This window comes from Hevea brasiliensis, chromosome 16, assembly GCF_030052815.1.
Source record: "Hevea brasiliensis isolate MT/VB/25A 57/8 chromosome 16, ASM3005281v1, whole genome shotgun sequence".
NCBI lineage: Eukaryota > Viridiplantae > Streptophyta > Magnoliopsida > Malpighiales > Euphorbiaceae > Hevea > Hevea brasiliensis.
In genome coordinates this window covers 13,213,939-13,238,388 of record NC_079508.1, presented here as the reverse complement: position 1 = coordinate 13,238,388, position 24,450 = coordinate 13,213,939, and the positions used below count along the sequence as shown (strand labels likewise).

The window sequence follows — 24,450 nt, the reverse complement described above, 5'->3', positions numbered from 1 at the left end:
ATTCAATTAGCAAAAATTAGTGACTTAATATGGGAATATGAAAAGTTTAACATTATTTATTATTAACCTATGTTAGTGGAGCACTAAGTAAATTATTATATACCATATAATACCCTAAGTGGGCAGAAATGTCCACTAACATTCTGCAATTCATCTTCTCCATTTGAAAAATTCATTTGGAAGAATGAAAGCTCTCAAACCTCTCCCATGGCCCCACCATGCATGGAGCTCAAGTTCTCCATGATCAAGCCTTGATTTCTTGCAAGAGTCTTCATGAAAAATGATCCTCACACCATGGGCAGTAGATAGGCAGCAAGAAATGAAAGTTTTTGTGGATTTTTGAAGAATTTCCAAAGTGGTAAGTTTAAGTTTTTGATTATTGTTTTATTAAAGTTTGTAAGGATGTTATGGGTACTTGGTTTATGGAGAAATTTTTGAGGTTTGATGTTTAAAGGGGATGTGTACTTTTGGCAGCCATGGAAACACTTTAAGGATAGCTTATTCTTGCTTCTAAATGGTAGATTAAAGGATTGATTAAATGTATATGTGTGTAGGAAATTGTTTGGGTGATGTATACTTAGTATATGTAAATGTAAATTGAAATTTGAAGCTTGGAAATTTATGGAATGTAAAGGTATCATTGCGGTAGTTTGTTAATTTTTGAAGAATGCTGGAATTCATGCTTGGTTTATGGAATAATAATTTGGAATTGTAATAGTGGTTATGGCAGTTTGAGTGTATGTATGATGGTGTGAAGTTGGGCATGTAAAAGTATTATGGTTAGATGCTTAAATTATTGTAAATGAGTTGATAAATTCTGCACTTTATGGTGCACATTGAATGTAATTGTAAACTGCCAAAATGACCTATAATGTGTTGTGAATTATGTTTAGGTCATGGTACAACCAGAATTGGCTTGAATGTTAAGTTTGGTAAGTGTTAAAAGTGATACTTGATGTGTATGAAAGAAATGCAATAAGGCAGTTTGTCTTTTAGGCCTATAACTTTAAGTGTGTGGCTCTAATTGGTATGAGACCAATTGGAGGTGAAACTAGGCACAAAATGTGCCAAATTTCATGAAGGAAGCTTGCCAAAATTCTTCTTGCAAGATAGCTTGAAAAATGACCAAATCCGGATTAAGTGCAATTGAGGCCTGAAAATTGACCATTTGGGCAGCAGTTAGTGTTTAGGCCATAACTCACTCAAAACAGGTTCAATTGACCTGAAATTTTGCCCATGAATAGTTTATACCCATATCTACAAGTCTTATGAAGACACCAAAATCCAGAAATGACCATAAGCAAATCAAACAGCTTGCACAAGTTTGGGTCCAAAAACTGGTCGAACCTAAAATGACCTAAAGTGACCAATTTTGATGCATTTTAACCAGCAATAGTAAAATGACCATAACTTGGTCTACATAACTCAGAATGACCTGAAATTTTGCCCCGCATTCCATAAGACATAGATCTACAAGTTTGTAGTTTTGACCAAAACCCGAAAACTGAGGAAACTAGGTCGTCCGGCTAGGTCAAACTAGTGTCCCGGAATCCAGCAAATTGCAAGAAAATGCAGTATACACGGAAATGAACTTGGTAACATGTACCAACTCTAAAATACTATCGAATGTGACATATTAATAACATTAAAACCTAATTTACCTAGAATGCATCGAGGGTCGACATATTAGGTTGACTAAGCAAATATTAAAATTCAGTGAATTAATTATCAAGCATTATCGTTAGAGACAGTTTAAATGAGTATTGAAACACTTCAAATTGTGTTTCTTAGTTAGCAAAGACTCAGGGAAAGGGAAGGGAACACTGAGTCAAGACCAGGAGACAGTTATCAGAGGTTTGTGCACAACAATTATTTCTTTTATATTTTTCAATTGAAATAAATTATGACTATTTGTATATTATTGTTTTCAATTATGGAAATGTGTTTGAATGGATACTTATTGCTTGAAAAGTATTGTAAACGGTTTGAAACTATGAAAAAATTAATTTAGTGTGATTTGTGAAAATTGAAGTTAATTGTGAATTGTGTTGCCATTTTGTGAATGAAATTATAACTTTGGAAATTTATTGGATTCTCACGAATCATTTGAATAAAATGTTTGGAATTGATTTTGTGTTCACACTTAGCATGACAGTATCATATCATTCCTTCTCCATTTATGGGGTTGTGATCATTTATTTTCCTTCTTCATTTATGGAGTCGTGATCGTTTATTTTTGTCCCTCTCTGGTTTACCAGTTGAGGTGATCGGATGAGTACTCATTATATAGCTAGCTCCCTTCCTCATTGATTTCGTTTAGTGGGGTTGTGATTGCTTTGTCGTGGTGTACAATGCGGCATTGATCAGAAATTTTGTGTTATGGCTTAAGTTGTGTAAGAATTGGCAACACTGTGTTCGTAAATTATTTGACTAAATTGTGTTATTATGAGCTTTGATAATTTGTGAAATGGAGTTTAAATTCTTATTAACATTCACTGTCTTTTGAATTTAACTATGTTTTGATTACTGAGATTTAATGTGATATTGTGTTAAATTCCTTATGACATTCATTGTTTTGAATTTAACTATGGTTTACGTATCCATCATTTATATGATTTATGAATTGTGATTTAAAGTTGTATTTGGTTAATGTTGTGCACCACTGAGACATTGTCTCAGCGATAGCTTTTCATTCTTTGTCGACAGTAATGTGAGCAGACTAGGCTGCTAGTACATTCAACGAGAGACCATCGGGTATATTGAGTATACCACATTTTGCATTTTGTACTGTAATGCATGTTCACTGTATGTATATATTGTTCTTGGTTTTGAGCAGTTATAAATTAAAATTGTACATTGAAGTTGTAAAGTAAATTATGAGTTATTTTGACTTGTAAAATTTATACTATATTTCTTTTATCTCAGTCTTTGAAAAGTTATTGTGGATTTGAGTTGAAAAACATATTGTGTTGAATTATGTTGGAGATTGAGATTGAGAAAAATATTGAAGTGCTTTTTACAGGTTTTCTGAAGAACTATTTTATCCAAAATATAAATGGCACTCTGCCAAAATATTTACAGAAATTATTAATAATTCAAATGTGTTAGCTCTTTCACTTAAGTTCAAAAAAAATTTTTAACACCTGTAAATAGTGCTCACCACTGTAAAAAGAAGTAAGAAAAGTTTTAAAATCCCTTGTAGTGTATTTAATGGGTTATCAGTAGACGAAGTTGGTAATTCATTAGGTATACTACGAGATCATGTTATGCTTTATAGAGGGGTAGGGTGTGACAGACTGGTTAAGGCTTCCCAACCACTTTTTCATGTCTTTTTATCAAGACACTAGTGTTGGTCGATGCGAGGTTTTCCAATGATCTAAGAGTTCATTTACAAACTGCATTATCTCACCCTTGAATTGGATCAGTAGACAAGGTTTGTATTGTTTCTGCAGTAACTTGATTTTTAATTTCTTCTCTTAGAGGGCTTGATCTCCTTTCAAGACATTGAGCAATGAGAGGAATTTGAATATTCAGACCTTCTACAGTAGGAATTCCCTTCGTGTCCTGAGATCTGGTGGTTTTTTTGCCATGCACACTTTTGATTTTTGAAGGCATGGTGTTGCTTGCAAAAAAGAAAATTAGTAATGTTGAATGATGAAATGAGACTTGGATCCCACTAAGTGTGCCAAAAATTATTTGTAATTTTTGATGAAGAATAATGGAAATAGTGTAGAGCTAAGATCTTTTGTCCCATTGGACATATGCCAAAAATTGTTTCCTTAAAAAAAAACTCAGCTGTTTCACAACTTATGATTTTGCGGGTGTATTAGAAACATAGTATATCACCTTATTTGCACTCTGACTTCTAAAATCAAACGATCATGAGAACTGACTTTATTGTAAGTAGTTTTGTCAGTCTCACAAGTAATTAAATGAAAAAGGACTGATTTAATTACTTGAACAGTCAATATAAAAGCTTTAAAAAAATAAATGCAAGGGTTTGGAAATTAGAAAATTAAAAGCAGATATAGTAAAGATAAAAAACTGTTAAATCTTAATTTGTGTTATTGAATTAAGTTGTTTGGAATACTTTTGGAGTAGTCTGGAGACTACTTTAATACTCTGATAACTCATGGATATTTATTTAATAAGTACCTTAAGTCATTAATTAATTAAATTAATTTTATAAAAAATTAATTTAATTAATTTTTAAATCTAAAAATAATTAATAAATAAAATTAATTATTTTAGTGCAAATACATATATATAATTATAATTAATAATAAATATATTTATTAAAATTATATAATATATATCAAAAAAATATAAAATATATATATTTAAAATTAATTCTTCAACTTAATTTGAATTTGATTTAATTTTATATTTATTTTTTTTATAAATAATTATAATTAAAATAAAGCAATGAAATAAATTTAATATGGTTCCATTAAGTTTCATTTGATTTGATTTATATAATAACGAATTTTTTTTATTCTCATTAAATTCAGTTTGATTTTTTGATTTGGTTTGGAGACAGGAATCATGCAAACCCTACCCCACACCTCCAATACTCAGCGTAGAAGGCCCTCTAAGCTGGTAAAGGAGTATCTCCAGCTTCTATCCAACCAAAATAAAAAAAAAAAAATCCAAGCCCCACACGTCCCACCCACCAAAAAGCTTCGTAACCCCAAGAAAACCCCGGAGTGACGTACACGTGCACCTCATGCTCGATCGTCTTCTTCCTCCTAGCCCCCCGGCGTACGTTAGTCCCAGCCCTGACCTTAACCCGTCCCTAGTTCACTCTCTTCCTTGAAAACCTAATGTCCAGCTTCAACCCTTGATCATAGTTTAGCAGCTGTACTATAATTTGATTTATTTATGTTTTTTTAAATTTTTTTATCAATCGTAATAAACATGATGGGATCGGAAAACCTGGACTCTGAAGAAGCCCATATGTACGCATCCAGAGAAGAAATGGAGAACCTCGTCCTCGACGAACCTTCCAATAATAACAACGGCACTAAATCTTTTTCCGATTACCGTAGTGCCATGTCATCACTCGCCGACACTCACCACCCTCTGTCGTCGCCGATGGCGGCGCCCGCTGACTCTGATCCCCTGCTCACTCCTCCGCCCTTTCGTGATTTCCGAAACCCTAACGTCGCAACCGATAACTCGTCTTACATCGAACCGCCGTCCTATTCCGATGTCATTTTCAGTCCGTTCGATGAAAACGCCGTCAATGAAATCAACGGCGTTGATAGCCCCGGCCGGTCCTCCGATTCTTCGGGTTTTCTCTCGAAGTCAACGTCCTCCAGCTCCGATTATGTCAAAATAACTGTCTCGAATCCACAGAAGGAGCAAGAAACTTCTAATTCTCTCGTTCCAGGAGGTAACACTTATGTTACGTATCTAATCACGACGAGAACGAACATACCGGGACATAACGGATCTGAATTTAGCGTAAGGAGACGATTTAAAGACGTGGTTACTTTATCAGATCGATTGGCAGAGTCATATCGAGGGTTCTTTATTCCGCCGAGGCCGGACAAGAATGTGGTGGAGAGCCAAGTAATGCAGAAGCAGGAGTTTGTGGAGCAAAGGAGAGTGGCATTAGAGAAATACTTAAGGAGACTCGCCGGGCATCCAGTGATAAGAAAAAGCGATGAATTGAAGGTATTTTTGCAGGTTCAAGGGAAGCTGCCTTTGCCAACGAGTACTGATGTAGCTTCAAGGATGCTCGATGGTGCAGTGAAGTTGCCGAAGCAGTTGTTTGGAGAGAGTGTGGCAGTGGCGCCACACGAAGTGGTGCAGCCGGCAAAAGGAGCTAGGGATTTGTTGAGGATATTTAAGGAGTTGAAGCAGTCAATGGCTAATGATTGGGGAGGATCAAAGCCACCAGTTGTTGAGGAAGATAAAGAGTTTTTGAAGAAGAAAGAGAGGATGCATGATCTTGAGCAACAACTCAGCAATGCTTCTCAGCAGGTACATTTGTAATTTTACATATTTGGTTCATTGATTTAAAAAATGTAGGTTGCATGTATCTTAATTGTTTGATTGTGCATTTTAGACTTTAGAATGATTTTTGTGTGGTGGAATTTGGTATTAGGCTGAATCGCTGGTTAAAGGCCAACAAGATATGGGGGAAACAATGGGAGAATTGGGATTAGCGTTTATAAAATTGACTAAATTTGAGAACGAGGAGGCTATCTTTAACTCACAGAGAGCGAGGGCTGCTGACATGAAAAATGTGGCGACAGCTGCAGTTAAAGCAAGCCGATTCTACCGGGAGTTAAATGCACAGACTGTAAAGCATTTGGTAAACTGCAGAAATTTTTGCTATGGATTGCATTTCGGTATTTTCTAATGAGTTCAATTATGTGCATGAGTATTTTTGTGCATTAATTTTTTTTAACACTTAGTGCATTCTGCATGAAATAGATAAAAGACATTTTTATTTCACGAGCATTGGGTATTTTCTTATGCTTAAATTAGTCTAAGTATCTTTCCCAATATTTAAATTTATGAATTACCAAATGTAAATCTTTTGGTATGAGAATTGAATATTTTAATGTTCTCAAAGAAAACATTGCTTGTTTGAATTTGGCAGGATACGCTCCATGAGTATCTTGGGCTGATGTTATCTGTCCATGGTGCATTCTCAGACCGTTCTAGTGCTTTGTTGACTGTACAAACTCTTATATCGGAATTGTCTTCATTACATTTGAGGGCTGAAAAACTTGAAGCTGCATCTTCAAAGATATTTGGTGGTGACAGATCAAGGATTCGCAAAATAGAGGAGTTGAAGGAAACCATAAGAGTCACTGAGGATGCGAAACATGTTGCAACTGGAGAGTATGAACGGATCAAGGTATTTTGTTTTACATTTTTTTTTCATATCAAAATTGAATCTTGATTATAGTCTTCCAATAACAACAACTTTAGCTTGTTTGCAATTGCAAAGGATCAGCTTAGGGCTAGATTAATAAGAACTGTTTGTTCCTTGTTTTTCTTTATTGGCTTGTACCAGATGAATATTAAGTTTCCCTTAGTGGCAATTACTATATGTGAGTACATGGTCTTAACTGATAAAATTCATTTGTTTTTGGGCGTAGTGTGCGCTGAGAGCAAAACAAGGTTTGGGAAATCCTGCATTTTGTGGATAATCCATATCCTTTCCTTTTAGTTGATTGGGTTTTGATTGGGATTTGAACTTCTAACTTCACAGCCTTGAAGATAACTTTAGTATCACTGAGCCAAAGTTCATTGGTAATCCTATATCCATTTGAGATGAGAAATAGTTTTATAAGTGCTTTGGTTTTGCAATAGATTTTTGAGTCTCAGGCTTGATAATTAATGTCTCAGAGTGGTTTGGTAGATATTAATTTGCTGTTGTTGGTGTTGTCTGGTTTGGCATATTTAGCGGGTTATGTGGTCCAAGATTGGGCAATAGTTGCTAAGGGGTTCATTGGCACTTGGAGTAATCTTAGCTATTTGGCTTTTTGGACCATGGCGGCTCAAAATCTCTAAATAGATTAGATAATGGAAAAATGATTTGTTCCCTTTTGGTGGATTTAACCCTTATACAAGCTTGTTTGCCTAGCATTCTTCGGAATCATTTTCCCTTTTCTAAGATTCCTGTGTGTGTTGCAGTGAAAATTGAGTAGTTGCTTGTTGGAGAGAACCCTCCAATCTCATAGATACTTTTTGGATAAAATGTTACTTATTTTATTACTCTTAATTGATGCCTTATATAGAAAGGCTACAGCAGAATAAAAGAACAAGACTTCTAAAAAAGATTGCATCATAACTAATTATTTTTGAAACTTGAAATAAAAATCTAAAATCAAAGTTGCAGATGAAGATTCTGGTCTGGTGCCATGATTTTCGAAACAACCTCCAACTGAAATGGATTTACTGCAATTTTAAATTTCAAACAAGTCAACTTGTCCACAAATTCATCCACAACAGTAACTCTTATGCAAACTTTTTTACCTAGCATTCCTTTGAGTGATTTGTCCTTTTTTAAGATTCCTGTGTATGTTACATTGAAAAATGAATAGTTGCTGAGGGATTTTCTTTGGAGTGATGTGAGAGATAGTCAGAGTGATCATCTTGTTAGCTGGGAGGTGGCATGTAAGCCTATGTCTCAAGGGGATCAGTTAATTCAGTGTATAAAATCATTTCAATAATTGGAAAGTATTTATGGCATTTTCCTTTAAAACCTTATTCTCTGTGACATAAGGGAATTCAGAGTGAATATAGCCTGCAATAAAATTAGTGGGATGCTAGGATGAGAACAAATTTTACTTTTGAAAGTTGCTGGAAGTTCATATGACAGGCATCTTGCTGATTTTTCCCATGGATCACTATAAAGTTGGGGATGGATATCATATTTGCTTTAGTGAAGAGATATGGATAGGAGATGAAATAGTTATTCTGGTCTTTTATGGGTTCCTTTCAAAAGACATTCTTGGGGAATTTGCTTTATTTAATTTATTAGATGTTATAATGTGATATCGTCCTCTCTCCCACTCCATTTAGTTTGTTAATGCAAATAAGATAGTAAGATAGTGCTTTCCAGGGTAAGCACTGCCATGAACAGTAAATGCTTCTTTTCCAGTTCATTAAGTTGAGTATATCAGCATAGAGCTCTAGAAGCAATTCTAGCACTTGAAAGAGGACAGTTACCCTGTTTACTGGTCAACTAGAGCCCATTTCCTCCTTTTTTTTTCCTAATAAATACCAAAAAGTCTAGAACCTGTTATGCTTATAAATTTAGGAAGTAAATCAAATGAATTCGAGAACGTTTTGGTGAAAGTCATCTTCTTTGTTGATAAATGATGAATAAGCCTCTCCACTTTCTAGAGGGGCAGGGCTGTACTTTGTTATAAATTCGTAAGAGGTCTGTCAACTTTTGGTTCGGTTTAAGCATTTGAAATAGGAAGCTAGTAGCATGGCCAAAATAAACTTGTTTGAAAAGGAAGCTGCTGATATTAATCTTCATGAACGTGAACGTGATGTTCTTGCTTTTCAATGAATATGCATATGGACGAAATTGGTGTTTTCCTAATGGAGTATTGTAAAAATTTGTTTTGCTAGTAGATGGATGAGGACTTCATATTGCTGTTATGTTTTGAGGGATTGAGACTGAGTCCTTAGCTTCCTAAATGCTGTCATCTTGAGTTCATGGATATCAATGTTTATTCCTTGGTGTAGATTCTGGTGGTAATATAACATTTGACAATCAAAAGTTGGTAGCCAGGTTATTTACGTGTATGTGGTTGTGGTTCCCAATGTTGTGTACAAAAGCCCTATGTGAAACACTTTGTCATCTGTCACTTCCGATGCAGAGATGTACTGTGCAGATGTGAGACATAGTCCTACCTAGGAGTGATGAGGGCTGTTCTTTGTAGAAGGGCTTTATATGTATGTATGTATGTAATATTTGTCTTGCATAGTTTCAAATATTTGATGAATTGTAGTTTTGACACATGAGTGGATATTTACTGAACCTGCCTGTTCAAGCAGACTTTATTACACTGTCCAGCTAGTCTCATTTGGTTCTTAGATATGCAATTTAATGTTTGGTTATAATTCCAGTAGTGTGAGTTTTAAAAAAATGTCAATGTTGCAAAAGGTTTAATGAGAATCGGATTTCAGGAGAATAACAGAAGTGAACTTGAAAGGCTCGGCAGAGAAAGGCGTGCTGACTTCTTGAACATGTTGAAGGGTTTTGTTCTTAATCAGGTACCAATTATGTTGTGGAATTCTTCTTTAGAGGATAATATAATTTTTCTGGAGAACACAGAACTGTCTTTTTGAGAGTGACTTGTGATTAGCTTTCCTTTAAAGTTTAAACTTATGTTTTGGATAAATTTTGATCTTATGTGTTCAAATGGATTGGACTTGCTAAATCTGATAGAACCTACTAGAAAACTCAATTATTTCCTGTTGCATTATATTGCAGTGTCCTCAAAGCTATGCTTCTGTGAAAAGGTGGACCATCTTTTTCTTACACCTATAGATGGATCATTTGATCAATTTGCAAATGCGGCAGGTAGAATGTGTTTGGATAGATATTAGGCCAAGTCTAGTGGTTGTGAGTGCCTATAGAGGTTTAAGGGTTGGGTTTTTTCCCTTTTTTTTTTTTTTTTCTCATGTCCATTTATGACTATGAACACATCCCACAGAATTGAGCTATGTAAATTTGATATATGTAATGACAAGATTAATGGCTGATTACCTGATTATGCTTTGCAATGGTGTTGAAATGGGATTGTCGGAGCTGTCAAGTGGTTGGCAGTGGTTTTTTTTTTCTTTTCTTTTTTGGAGTTTCATTTAAGCGTTGCGTGTGGATAAATGATTGAATCAAGGAAATCTAGATTTGGGGATTATTTTGTTTGAATTCTTAATTACAAAATTTAGTTTTTTGTTGTAAATTTTCTATTTAGGAATGCTAGGGTACTTGAGAGTTTTCACTAGAAAAATCCTGAAACTGATTTTGATGTAGAGCAGGCTCTGATACCAAATTAATGTAGAACTAGTAGATTTATGGGGAATTAGGGGGGTGAGAAATGCATTCTCAAAGGGTAGAGAAATACATTCTCTAGAGAAACAAATTCTCAAATAAAAAGGGAAAACAATTTCTCATATCTTATTAATTGTTAATAAAAATATGATCATAGTAAATTCTCTTAATAAAATACCTAGACACAGGTATAAGGTATTCATAATTTATCAACTAATCCTAATTGTAACTAATTAGGAATGCTAAATCAGAACAAACTAGGTATATAAAACCAATCATAGCTAGGAAATTTTAAAATAAGAGAATTCTTAAATAATAAATTCTAAACCTAATAGAATTTTAAACCTAAATATATAAACTTCTTAATTTTACAATGAATAATTAAATTAAAGTAATTCATAAATCTCATCTCCTTATATGCATCATTCTCTTCCTATATTGGATTCAGAGAACAAGCAACTCTATCTTCTTGGATGGTGGGAATGAGGTTGAAACAAAGAACATTATGCTTTCTTTGCGTTCATAGAAACATATGAACATAGAAAATCAATCACAACTTTAATTGAAAGGCTCTTCCATTTAATAAGAACAAGAGATTTTGAAAAATCTTCAATTTTTGTTGTTTTCCTTGTAATTTTCTTTGTTCCTTTGATAGATTCCTCCAATATGTTGTGCTCATTCCATAAGCTTCATGTTCTTTCTCCAGAATGGGCTCTACCAAAGTTTCCAACTCAGTCTTATCATCTTGGATTTCCACATGAGAAGGCTTAACAATTAAAGCTTTGGATTCAAACTTTTTTTTTTTTGTTCTTCAAGTTCATCTTCAAGTTGCTTTTCTAATTTAAGCTGCTCATTTTGTTCTTGATTTATATCTTTAACAATTTCGATAACTAATCATCAAACTCTGCTTTCAGCTTAAAGACGCTTTTTCCTTCATTGTTTCAAGTTCTCTTTCCATGACTCATAGTTGAAACATACATTCTTGTTACAGTTGGTAATAGCATAAAGGGAGGGAGATACTTGTAACTGGGGCATTCCAGAATCAATAACAATGCAGATTTCTTCTTTTCTCTCTTCTATTTTCTCTCTCTAATTTCTCTCTATCTCTACTATTTTTCTGTGATTGAAAAACTGTTACATAACAAGTTGGTATCAGAGCTTGATTCCGAGTGGGGCTGGAGCTGTAAAATAATTCTTCTTAGTTGCATCCATGTCCGGATTCAGGTTTCTTTCTGTTTTTCCTGTCTTTCTTCTTCCTTCTAATTATTCTCTCTCTTCCTTCTTTTCCTCTAATTTTCTTTCTTTTCCCTTCTTTTTCTTCTGTTTCTTTTCTTCTCTGTATTTAAGCTCTATTTCTTCTTCCTGCTTGGCAAAACCATAGTTCTTCTTCCTCTTTTCTTCTTGGAATCCATAATTCTCTTTCTGCCCTTCTTTCTATTATTCTTCCTATTTATACTTGAAATCATCCTTTCTAATTCCTTTTTTTCTTTTTTTTTTTTTCAAATTACTTTTCCTGTCGTATTGTTTTCTTGAGAAAGAAACGCTATTCTTAGGGTTTCCAGTGGGCAAATTTCAGAAGCTTTATTGTTTTTGGGTGAGTATACCTGCAGTTGGGATCTCTTGGGTTACGATCAAGGCAAGAACAGCTGTGGTGATTGAGAGTCAGGAGGCAGTTAGATTTGCGTAAGTGGAAGAACAGCTGATACCTTTTCAGCTGGAATCTCACTACACAAGGAAGGAGGCGGAGATGCTTGAGGCTGACTTCAAGAATCTGCAAATTGGAGTAAGGCATGATGTGGAAGGGGTTGAAAAAGAGGTTCAGGAGATCATGAATTCTATGGAAAATGCCATAGGAGAGTTAAGTATGTGATATTAGGGTTGAAAGGGATATTGAATGGAAATTTCCTTCGGATCACAGCAAGGTAATGGGGCAAATGACCAGAGGATTCTTCCTACTCCAAGAGAGTTCTTAGTTCCTCAACAAAGGGATTCACAAAACTCTTGTACTGTGATGGAGACAGAAGCAAGAATCATGGATTTTGACGATCTATCCCAAGAATTGGAGCAGAAATTCCAAATTCAGCAAAAGATAGAGGGAGGAACAGAGGAATTTCTTAAGAATGATCGTGGCATGTTTTCTCAAGTCCAAGAAACAATTAACATTGATTCAGGGATTAAAGATTTTGATGAGCAGAATTTTGAAAAAAAAAAAAAAATTCATTGTCTCTTGAGCATTTCAGTGTTGTGAGGAAAAACCAAAATTTCTGTCATGGTCTTCAGCATATGTTAACCAAGCAGGATGAGGTTCTTGTTGCTGGAGTTCGAGGAATGAGGTGGGATGCTGTTGAATTGCCTTTCCAGTTCAGGGAAAATCTTGATGGACATTGCAATGCATTATGTAACTGGGAAGGCTCTTCCAGAAGACGTGTTTGAAACTTTTGGCTGCAAGATTCTTTTGTCGTTTTACCCAAATTTTTTCAGGGAGATATGCAGCTAGATATTACATTTATGAAGGAGACATGCCATTTTATGAGGAAGATAGATAGGAAAAAAGAGTATTGGAATTTTGGGGATAGTGTAACTGAGCTGAGATCATGTAGTCATGATACTCAAAGAAAATGATTTTGAAATTTGGAGAAGAGAGAGGAAGAAAATGAAATTTTGGTTGTCCATGGAGGGTTTCTGCATTGAAAATGATGTGAAAATGCCAACAATGATGGCAATGATGCCTCAGTACTGCACTTTATTTCCAATTTTCTTTCAAATGGTTGATGAAGATGGATACAGAATCAGCAAGCATATTGAGGGTCAGTTTCCTTTATTCATTCTTGAGGATAAGAATGAATTGAAGAAGTGGGGAAATTTTATGATTAATAAGGGGATGCGATGAGATTGTATGGAAGAGGGTCGAATAATAGGAGTTTGAGGGAAAAGGGGGGCAGTTATTCTGTTAACAGGGTGATCATCTTGTTACATTTCGTAATAATACAATGGGAGGGTGAGATGCTTGTAATTAGGGCATTCTCGAATTTATAAACAATGCAGATTTCTTTCTTTCTTTCTTTCTTTCTTTCTCTCTCTATTTTCTCCTCAACTTCTACTTTTATCTGTAATTGAAAACATGGCTACATAACACAACCTTGCATTGATAACTTAGATTAGATTAAATATTTAAATACATCACATTCCTAGTTTGCTTATTTGTTCTTTTCTAAATTCTAAAGATTACTACGGAGCTGACAGTGTAAAGCTGAAGGAGATTGGGATTGCATGTATACAAAGGAAAGTTCATGGATTTTATGAAAGAAATACTTCTCGTATTGTTGTTTGGTACTTCCCTAGTATATACATTTTTTGAGTTTTTGGGGATAATCAAGTAGTATCATGTAGCTTCAGGTGGTATAAAAATCTTGTGCCATTAAATTATAGAACTTTTTAAGCCATCTTGCATCCTATGCTAGCAATTATAGTTCCACAATTACTTTGTGCACAGCCAGTCATTGTTCTGTTCATTGAAGCCCAAGTGATGGCTACAACTAATAATGATTGTAGTTGTGTATACTGTTTCTTATGATGCTGGTTTACAACTTGCAGGTGGGATATGCTGAGAAGATTGCAAATGTATGGGCAAAGGTTGCGGAAGAGACAAGTGCATATACAAGAGAGAGCACTTGAATGTGTGTAAATTCGGATCTGCTTTTTGTTTTTCTGTATATTTGTTTGCACACTGATAGGAAATAGTTTTACATTGAAACAATAAAGAAAAAGAGAAGTTTGTAGCTCATCAAATTTTACTTTCCAGATATCTGTTAGTGAGGTTGTTATTTGTTTAATACATCCTGAAATTTTAATTTGGTGTTATAATTTGCTTTACTACCTATTTGAAGTATGGAGGGCTTTGAGGTCACAGTGGTAGAGAGAAATATTTTATATTCTTGGCCATTTTAAAGGTTATTTGTCTACTTATTTTCACTTTTTGGAGTAAAAAGAGGTTAATTATGGCGAATGATAACAAACCTTTGTTTTAGAGGAATATATTTAGTCAGCGCCTTTGATGCAAATGATTTCTATCTCACATGTATGTTAGGAGTCCTGGCCACCGCTTCCAGCCGATTTCGTGTTAGAATTGGCGGTTCAGGGGCATTATGGATCTAATAATGGTTTTGTTCGTGTGGCATTTTTTAAAGCTGTCAATTTTTTTTGGTTATTTATTTATTTATTTAAATCTGGTTTGAACTGAGCTAAAATGGGTGATTTGAACTGCTGCTTTTGGTCTAAACCCTAGTGTAGGCCCTCGCGATGGGGTAACTAACCTGCTTGCCTATCTAGGACTAGTTTAGTTTAAACTGTTGAATGTAGTTAATGGTAATTATTGTTAGATAATAGTTAATTTTTATTAAGTGATTAATAAAATTATATTTAATTATTATTATTGGTATGTGAAATGACTAATAAGGGTATATATTATGTAATTTATTTTATTATTGAAATAAATATAAAATTATAAATTTATTATATTATATTATATTATTTTATTATTAAATTAAATATATAATTATTAAATTAATATATTATATTATATTATTTATTTTATTATTAAACTAAAAAAATAATTAATTTTTTTAAAAATAATTAAATAATTAAATAATTTTAAAAATAAAAATAAAAATAAAAAAATAAAATAATTATTATTGTTGATAAAAAAATTTATAATTAATTTTACGTTTTTAGATATAAATAGATATTTTACATTTTATTTTATTAATAAAAAATATTTTAACTAAGTTAAAATATGTTAATTAAAAATTAAAATTATAAATGAAAAATATAAAATTATTAATAATATTAATTTTTAAATTAAATAAAAAAAGGATAATATGATTTAAATAAAAAATTATATTAGTTTTTTAGTTGATGAGAAACAGCTTTAAAAATAAAGTTGATACAAACTACAGTTGATTGGTATCATATCAGCTACTAGTCGGCTATCAGCTTTATTTTTTTAAATTCATCAAATATTTTAATTCATCTATTTAGATGTCTATCAATTATTAATTGTACGAAATAAATACTCTCTTATAATCAATTTGGATCACTAAATCATTGATTTGGATCGGTCTCAGGTTTCATCCGAGCTAATTTTAGTCCAATTAAGATGCTAAATCGGCCTTGGCTAGGCCTGGCAAGGAATATCTATCTTATGAATATTTGGTGCATTTTTTTTATTGTTTTAGAATTTATTTTCTTGAAAGGGCTGAGAAAGGTGAGTTTATTATTAAAATAAAGAAAAATCGTGAAAAAAAAAAAACTGCTTTTGTCATATTTATAATTTAATTTTTTTTTTAATAATTGCACTGGCCGAATTAATTGCATCTGGCCATTTACTTTCCTGTTAACGATAGAATACAATTAAATCATTCCTAAAAGGTTAGGGTGCAATCATTTAAAAAAAAAAAAAGATAGAATTATAAAAACAAAAAATGTCAGAGTGCAATTAAAAAAAAAGGGTAAAATTGTAAAAAAATTTTAATAAAAATTTATTTAAAAATTTCCCATTATATAATTTAATGCCGGTTAAGGCTAGAATTAAGTGAAATTTAAAAGATTTTTTTTTATTTTTTACTTAATACAAAATATAATGATAATTAAATATTATAAATATTATGGGACATCTAAATGAAATATTTGTAAACTAATGCATATAATAAAAATTGATGTTTTATTCTAACGATGAATGTGACGCTTATTAATGATAAATAAATAATATGAAATATAATTTCTTTTAATTAGAAATTATGAAATAAAATTTGTCAAAAATTAAATTAAAATTGATAAAAATTATTGTATTCACTAATAAGAAATCTTTTGAAAATGTTAATAATGTAAAAACTTATTTTTCATAAGTGAAAAATTATATTAGAATTAAAATAAAAAAGTTTTAATTATTTTAGAGCCATTGACCATTCGATACAAGCATATGCTTTTTTTGCATGATTTAGATTTCATCAATCCTATATTGAATTAAAAAATCAAGGGGAAAATAACTTGTAAAAAATAAAAAGAGATATGCATTTTTTTTCTTATTTAGAAAAAAAAAAAGAAAAATAAATAGAGAAATGAAAATAAATGTTATTTTTGATCTAATTTAGAGAGGAAATAAGAAAAGTTGTAAAAAGAGTTTTCTCAAAAATTTCATTTCCAAAAAAATGAAACCCAACATTTCACAATTTTTACAATTGTAGCCCATCTTTTTTTTTTTTTAACAATTATACCCTTACCTTTTGACTTTGAATTAATTACACCCTGCCGCTAATGGCCCCTTTAATGGCAGGGTGCAATTAAATTGTTCCTAAAAGGTTAGGCTGTAGTTGTTAAAAGAAAATGGGATAAAATTATAAAAATTAATAAAAGTTGAGATTTTTTCAGTGATTTTCCCTTAAAGTAATGTAAAAAAAAAAAAAAGTTGCTAAAGTAATTCCAAATTAAAATAATTGCTCAAGAAAACATCAATTTGAATGACAATTTTCTTAAGCAAGTTATTCGCATTGAAAATGCTAATAAGAATAGCGTTTTTTGATTAATTATTTAATGCACCATGAAGCTAAAACCAAACATGCACACACATAAAGGTGAAAAATAAAGTGAAAAAATAGAGCATTTTCCGCAGAATTTATATTAACTGAAATTTAAAATGAAACATGTAGATTTTAGGGTTATTAGAGTTTTTAGGCTTTTAAACCCAATAGGAATATAAAACTAATAATTAGAAAGTTTAGATAAACCTAAGTACATAAAGAGAAATCTAGATCAAATAGGAATTTAGCCAATCTTAGTCAAGTTGGGAAAACATATTAGCCAATCTTAGTCAAGTTGGGAAAACATATTAAATCCTATATAGAGTTGGAAACTTCCTAATTTGATTCTAAATTAATTTTTGCTATTGCTAGTTGATAAAATATAACTAGCAATATAGGAAGTTCAAGTTGAATAGGCACTGCTTTAACAGAAATTGTAAAAAAAAAAAAAAAAACTTCACCTTGATAAAATGCTCAGGTGTGTACTTCATTGTGGAAACCTGCTGCCCTTTTGGAGTACCCTATTTGGCTTCCTTTTGCTTCCTTTTAGTCTACATCAATATTAGCCTCACATCAATATTAGCCTTTTCATTCAACACGGGCAGAGTAAGAGGGCATAGAAAACGCCAGTCAAAGTGGTGTTTTCTTTAGTTATTAGGTTTACAACAGCGAGAGAAAACCGAAAACGCTATTAGAGAGAGTTTTTCTAGGGAAAAAAGTGTCTTTGCATAGCTCTTGTAAATGAAAGAATGACATGTTTTCCAAAAATAATCTCTATTGCCCTTGGTTTCAATATATACTGTAGGGATAGCAATGAGTTGGATAATTGCAAATACCTGATCCGATGGAACCATAATAAGACGAGTTTGATTATTATATAATTGGATTTAGGATTAGTCTAGATTTGGAAAATAAATGGGTTTAGGCTCAGGTTTTGTATGTTGAAAATTCGTTACCTGAACCCGTTTATATAAATAATCAATTAAATATAAAATATATATTTTTTATAATAATATTTATAAATTTGTATATATAATTTAAATATTTTATAAAATTATCAAAATTTTAAAATATATATAAATTATTAATAAAAAATATAAAATTAAATGAGTACGAATATTTTTTGGGTAATAATTGTCACACCTTACCCCTCTGTAAGGCATAACATGATTCCATAGTATACCTAATGAATTATCGAATTTTACCTACCAATAACCCATTAAATATACTAGAAGAGATTTTAAATCAATTCATGTCACACCTTACCCCTCTGTAAGGCATAACATGATCCCGTAGAATACCTAATGAACTACCGAACTCAATCTACCGATAACTCATTAAGTACCCTACAAGGGATTTTAAACAATTTTCTTACTTTTGACAAGTGGTGAGCATTTTCTAATAGATATTTAAAACATATGATTAAAAGTAAATCTAGTTAATATTTTTGGTCCATTTTGTTTTTCCGCAAATTTTATAAAAATTTTGACAGAGTTCCCTCTGTATTTTGAGAAAACAGTTCTTCAAATACCTGTAAAAAGCACTTCTAAAAATTTTTCTCAACAACTGCTTCAATTTCATACTCAATCTCAATCAATTTCTCAACACATTTATCAACTTTCAAATTTCAAATCCACTATCCAATGATCATCAAAATACTAACAATCCATTTCATTCAATTTAAATAAAATAGTTCCATTCATATTTCATTAGAGACAAAACAATTTAGATACATCATTACAAAATTTACATTAAGAGAATTTCAAACTACTATATATATTACAACTTTATACAAATTTTATACAAACTGCTCAAGACCCATTTTTACATGTCCATACATTTATGTGCAATATATACATCAAAAGAAATATTTACAGTTAGGGTATAAATTATACCCGAAGACTTCAAGCTGAATGAACTTCAAGCTGAATGAACTTCAAGCTGAATGATCCTCAATCTTCAGCAGCTCAGTCTGCTGCTCCTCTAGTCTCTAAATCTGCAACAGCAATAAAAGCTATCGTTGAGTACTAGGACTCAGTAGTGCACAACATACTAAAATAATCTCTATGCAGAATATAAATCACATTTATTCAAAAATTTAACTAAACATAAGCATTAAACACAAAACACGAATTATGAAATTTTAATGCAAACTAAGTTCATTTCGAAGAATCAAAACACATTTCATAAAACTCACAGTTAGATCATGCCATTCGAAACAAATAGAATCTCAATAGCCGGAGGCTAAAGAGAAATCACATCACAAGGCTAGCTAGCTCAAATATTTTGTTTTTCCGCAAATTTTATAAAAATTTTGACAGAGTTCCCTCTGTATTTTGAGAAAACAGTTCTTCAAATACCTGTAAAAAGAACTTCTAAAAATTTTTCTCAACAACTGCTTCAATTTCATACTCAATCTCAATCAATTTCTCAACACATTTATCAACTTTCAAATTTCAAATCCACTATCCAATGATCATCAAAATACTAACAATCCATTTCATTCAATTTAAATAAAATAGTTCCATTCATATTTCATTAGAGATAAAACAATTTAGATACATCATTACAAAATTTACATTAAGAGAATTTCAAGCTACTATATATATTACAACTTTATACAAATTTTATACAAACTGCTCAAGACCCATTTTTACATGTCCATACATTTATGTGCAATATATATACATCAAAAGAAATATTTACAGTTAGGGTATAAATTATACCCGAAGACTTCAAGCTGAATGATCCTCAATCTTCAATTTGACTCGATCTTTGCTCCTCTAGTCTCTAAATCTACAACAGCAATAAAAGCTATCGTTGAGTACTAGGACTCAGTAGTGCACAACATACTAAAATAATCTCTATGCAGAATATAAATCACATTTATTCAAAAATTTAACTAAACATAAGCATTAAACACAAAACACGAATTATGAAATTTTAATGCAAACTAAGTTCATTTCGAAGAATCAAAACACATTTCATAAAACTCACAGTTAGATCATGCCATTCGAAACAAATAGAATCTCAATAGCCGGAGGCTAAAGAGAAATCACATCACAAGGCTAACTAGCTCAAATATATGGATATCCATTCACATCCTCTTCTACTGGCACTGTAACACCCCTAAGTTCGGTAGTGCGTTCTGCTGTTCCGGTGACCAGTGCTGTCCGGACAGCTAGGATGCCTAGAACCACACCTTGATATGAGAGAGGAGACATAAATAATGAAATACAAGAAAAGAAAATACAAGAAAAACAAAGGAAAAAATCATAGCAAAGAAATGTAACCGAATAAGTGAGCCGGGAAACCTAGCGATGGGTGGCGACAGGAAGTCACGGCGTGGACCGTTGGTACTGCCTGGATCATGGAACCCTGAAAACATTTTAGGACATAAATAGACCCTTATAGAAGTATAAAACTCATTAGAAAGATTAAAGAAAAATTAAATAAATAGAACAAAGAAAAGTGATAAATCGAAAAAGCAGACAAAACCAGTGTATCTGAAAAATCGGAATGCCACACGAGCAGGGCATTATGTTCATTTGACATCCCGAAGTGTATTTTGACCTAAATGTCCATTAAAAATAAATAATATTACACTTAGAAAATGAAATGAAAAATTAATTTGGTGGTACCTAAAGTAAATAGCTAAAATCATGGGTTAATGTGGGATTAAGTGAAAGTTTAACTTATAATATGATTTAATTTTTTGTGGACCACTAAGGAATTAATTAAACACATAGTGGGATATGTGTACACTTAATATGCAGCTGAAACTCCATCTTCTCCACATGAATTCAACATTGCGTGAATGAAGGTGAGAGGAAACTCCATAGCCATTTTTCATGCAAGCTTTCTTAACTCTCCATTTTCAACTCCAACCTCTTAGGTTTCTTCATTAAACTTTGTCTACACATCACAAGGAAAATATTGATACCAATTTTGATAAGTTTGGTGAAGGTTTAGCAAGTTACAATCAAAGGTAAGTTTACATTTTTTGAGAATTCCTTTGTTAAGTTTTGTGTGCATGTTATGGGTGTTGGTTTGGTGAAAGAAAATTTTGAGTTTGAAGAGTTATTGTTGTTTTCATTTTGGACAGCCATGAGTCACGTTTTTGATGAGATATTTGTGCATATAATTGATGAGAAATAATGTTGATCATGGTGATATAGTAACCTAGTGAATTATTTCATGTTTATATGGTGATTTATGCACTTGGATGGGAATTGGTAACGTGGACGGCACTTTGATGTTGAAGAAGATTTGCGGCAGCTTGGGAACACTTGAGTAAATGTATATATTGAAGGAAGTGTAGGCAGAATATTGACCTAGAAGGATTGATGATATGTATGTAGATTGATATTGTAAAGTGTATGTAAAATTGGTAATGCTTAGGTGTGTATATAATGGTACTTAGAAATTGTAAATGTGAATTACATTTGGTGTGTTGAGGGTAATGGTAATCTGCCCAAAGTAATGTTAATGTAATGTAGAAAATGCTTTTGGTAATGTACCAAAACAGATTGGTAGGTAAGTAAACAAATTGCAAAGGTAAATGTGTGTTTGAAGTGGGGTGTGAAAGGCATATTGAGGGCAGTGTACATTTTAGCCTATAACCTTAAATGTGTAACCTCAATTGGTATGAGACCAATTTGAGGTGAAACTAGGCACAAAATGTGCCAACTTTCATTGAGAAAACATACCAAAATTCTGCTTGCAAGGTGACCTAAGAAAATGACCAATTCGGATTAGGTACAATTAGGACCTGAAAAATGACCAATTGGGCAGCAGTGAGTGTTTAGGCCATAACTCACTCAAAACAGGTCCAATTGACCTTAAATTTTAACCATGAATAGTTAAGACCCATACCTACAAGTCTTATGAAGACACCAAAGCCCAGAAATGACCATAAGCAAGTCAAAAAGCTTGCACAAGTTCGGGTCCAAAAACTGGCCGAACCAGAGTTGACCAAATTGACCTAAAATTGACCTAAAATGGTACCATTTGACCAGCAATAGTATAATGACCATAACTTGGTCTACTTAACTCGGATTTACCTGAAATTTTGCCCCGCGTGCAATAAGACCTAGATCTACAAGTTTGTAGTTTTGACCGAGACCCGAAAACCGAGGGAACTAGATCGTCGGTTAGGTCAAACCGGTGTCGGAATCGGAATTTGCATTAAAATGCACTAAACAAGAAAATGACTTTGGTAAAGCACCAAACCTAAAACCCTATCGAATGTGACATATTAACGACACTAAAACCTAATTTACCTAAAACGCAATGAGGGTCGGTATATTAGGTGATTAAGTGAATAATTGAGTTCGATGCATTATTTACCAAACACCATCGATAGAGACGATTTAATTTAATCTTGAAACACTTCAAATTGTATTTCTCGATTAACAAGGACTCGGCAAAAGGGAAGGAAACACCGAGTCCGGACTGAGGGACGATCATCGAGGTTTGTTCACAACGGCTATTTCTTTTGAATTTTTCAATTGAAATAAATTATGACTATTTGTATATTATTGTTTTAAATTGTGGAAATGTGTTTGGTGGACACTTATTGATTGAAAAACATTGTGAATGGTTTGAAACTATGAAAAATTGTTTGAATGATATTGATGGATACTTATTGATTGAAAAGCAACGTAAATGGTTTTGTGGAAATTGAAGTGAATTACGAATTGTGTTGCTATTTTGTGAATGAAATTATAACTTTGGAAATTTATTGGATTCTTACGGATCATTTGAATAAAATGTTTGGAATTGTTTTGACTCACAATTGGCATGACACGGATATTATGTTCCTCTTCCATTAATGGGGTGAGTGTGATTATTCCTCCCTCTTTGACTTATCGATGCAGGGTGAGTATGATTATGTTCCTCCCTCTTTGACTTCCCGATCGAGGTGAGTATGGATGAGTACTCATTAGATAGCTAGCTTCCTCCCACATTGATTTCGATTATTGGGGTGAGTATGTCTTGTCGTGGTGTACAACACGGCATATATGGAAAAATTTGTGTCATGACCTAAATTGTGTTATTGATTGGCAACATTGTATTATTCGGTTATTTGATCGAATTGTGTTATCGATTTGCAAAAGCGATATTATTCGATTATTTGATCGAATTGTGTTATTGATTTGCAAAGCGATATTATTCGATTATTTGAGCGAATTGTGTTATTGATTTGCAAAAGGTATTATTTAGTTATTTGATCAAATTGTGTCATTGATTGGAAAAAGCGTGTTATTCAAGAATTTGATCAAATTGTGTATGAATTGGCAATACGGTATTCTTAAGCTATTTGACTAAATTGTGTTATTATGAATTTTGATAATTTGTGTATTGGAGTTTAAATTCCTTATGACATTCATTGTCTTGAATTTAACTATGGTTTTAAGTATCCACTATTGATATGATTTATGAAGTGTGATTTAAAATTGTATTTGATTAATGTTGTGCACCATCGAGACATTGTCTCAAATGATAGCTTTATTCTTTGTCGCAGTAGAGAGATAGGCAGAGGCGTGGACTAAGTGCTAGTACATCCAATGAGGATTACAGTATAACGAGTATACCAATATTTTGCATTTTGTACTGTAATGTATCTTCACTGTATGTATATTTTGTTGTTGGTTTTGAGCAGTTGTAAATCCAAATTGTACATTTGATTTGTAAAATAATTAAGAGTGGTTTTGGCTTGTACAAATTGTATTATATTTCTCGTATCTCAATCTTTGAAAAACCACTGTGGATTTGACTTGATAAATTGTTGTGTTGAGAAATGTATTGGAGTTGAGATTTGGAAAATTATTGAAGTGTTTTTTATAGGTTTTACAAGAAGCTGTTTTGTCCAAAATACAGATGGCACTTTGCCAAAATTTTCTGAAACTCCAAATAAACCAAATGAGTTAGTTGTTTCACTTGATTCAAAAAGGTTTTAACACCTATAAATAGTGCTCACCACTGTAAATGAACTAAGAAAAGTTTTAAAATCCCTTGTAGTGTATTTAATGGGTTATCGATGAAGCGGAGTAGGTAATTAATTGGGTATACTACGGGATCATGTCATGCCTTACAGAGGGGTAGGGTGTGACATGTTTTAGTGGTATCAGAGCAAAGTTTTTAAATTCTATTTTCACTTGTTACTTGAATATTCTTTCTTCACAGTACAACTGCTCAATATCATTGTTTGATACATACAGTACATTACATTATAAATATGCACTAACGGGAGGAAATCTCCTTGTATTATTGTACAGGAGGTCTAAAATCCTCGAATTGACTATGGAAGAGGGTGATCGTTCAGTCGATCAATCGATA

The 24,450-nt window shown here is 32.5% G+C and overlaps 1 protein-coding gene across 3 annotated transcripts; it reads left to right on the top strand.

The window, feature by feature from the left end:
- The first annotated feature begins 4,618 nt into the window (after nt 1-4,618).
- LOC110635017 (sorting nexin 2B) lies at nt 4,619-14,388 on the top strand. Of its 3 annotated transcripts, none has more exons than XM_021784199.2 (5): nt 4,620-5,988; nt 6,113-6,322; nt 6,614-6,874; nt 9,667-9,753; nt 9,974-10,261. In XM_021784199.2, exons 1-5 carry the CDS (start codon nt 4,918-4,920, stop codon nt 10,028-10,030), a joined length of 1,686 nt encoding a protein of 561 aa, XP_021639891.2. In that variant the 5' UTR covers nt 4,620-4,917; the 3' UTR covers nt 10,031-10,261. The 3 variants fall into 3 exon arrangements, with proteins under 3 accessions (XP_021639892.2, XP_021639891.2, XP_021639890.2); XM_021784198.2 differs by lacking the exon at nt 9,974-10,261 and adding an exon at nt 14,129-14,388 and having other exon boundaries at nt 4,621-5,988; XM_021784200.2 differs by lacking the exons at nt 9,667-9,753; nt 9,974-10,261 and adding an exon at nt 14,129-14,388 and having other exon boundaries at nt 4,619-5,988.
- The last annotated feature ends 10,062 nt before the right edge of the window (nt 14,389-24,450 follow it).

Bases quoted from the DNA above. Each gene is read 5' to 3' on its own strand.
- LOC110635017 (XM_021784198.2), top strand. From the start codon at position 4,918: ATGATGGGATCGGAAAACCTGGACTCTGAAGAAGCCCATATGTACGCA. The intron at 5,989-6,112 runs GTACATTTGTAA...ATTTGGTATTAG, and splicing joins TCAGCAATGCTTCTCAGCAG to GCTGAATCGCTGGTTAAAGG. The intron at 6,875-9,666 runs GTATTTTGTTTT...ATCGGATTTCAG, and splicing joins GAGAGTATGAACGGATCAAG to GAGAATAACAGAAGTGAACT.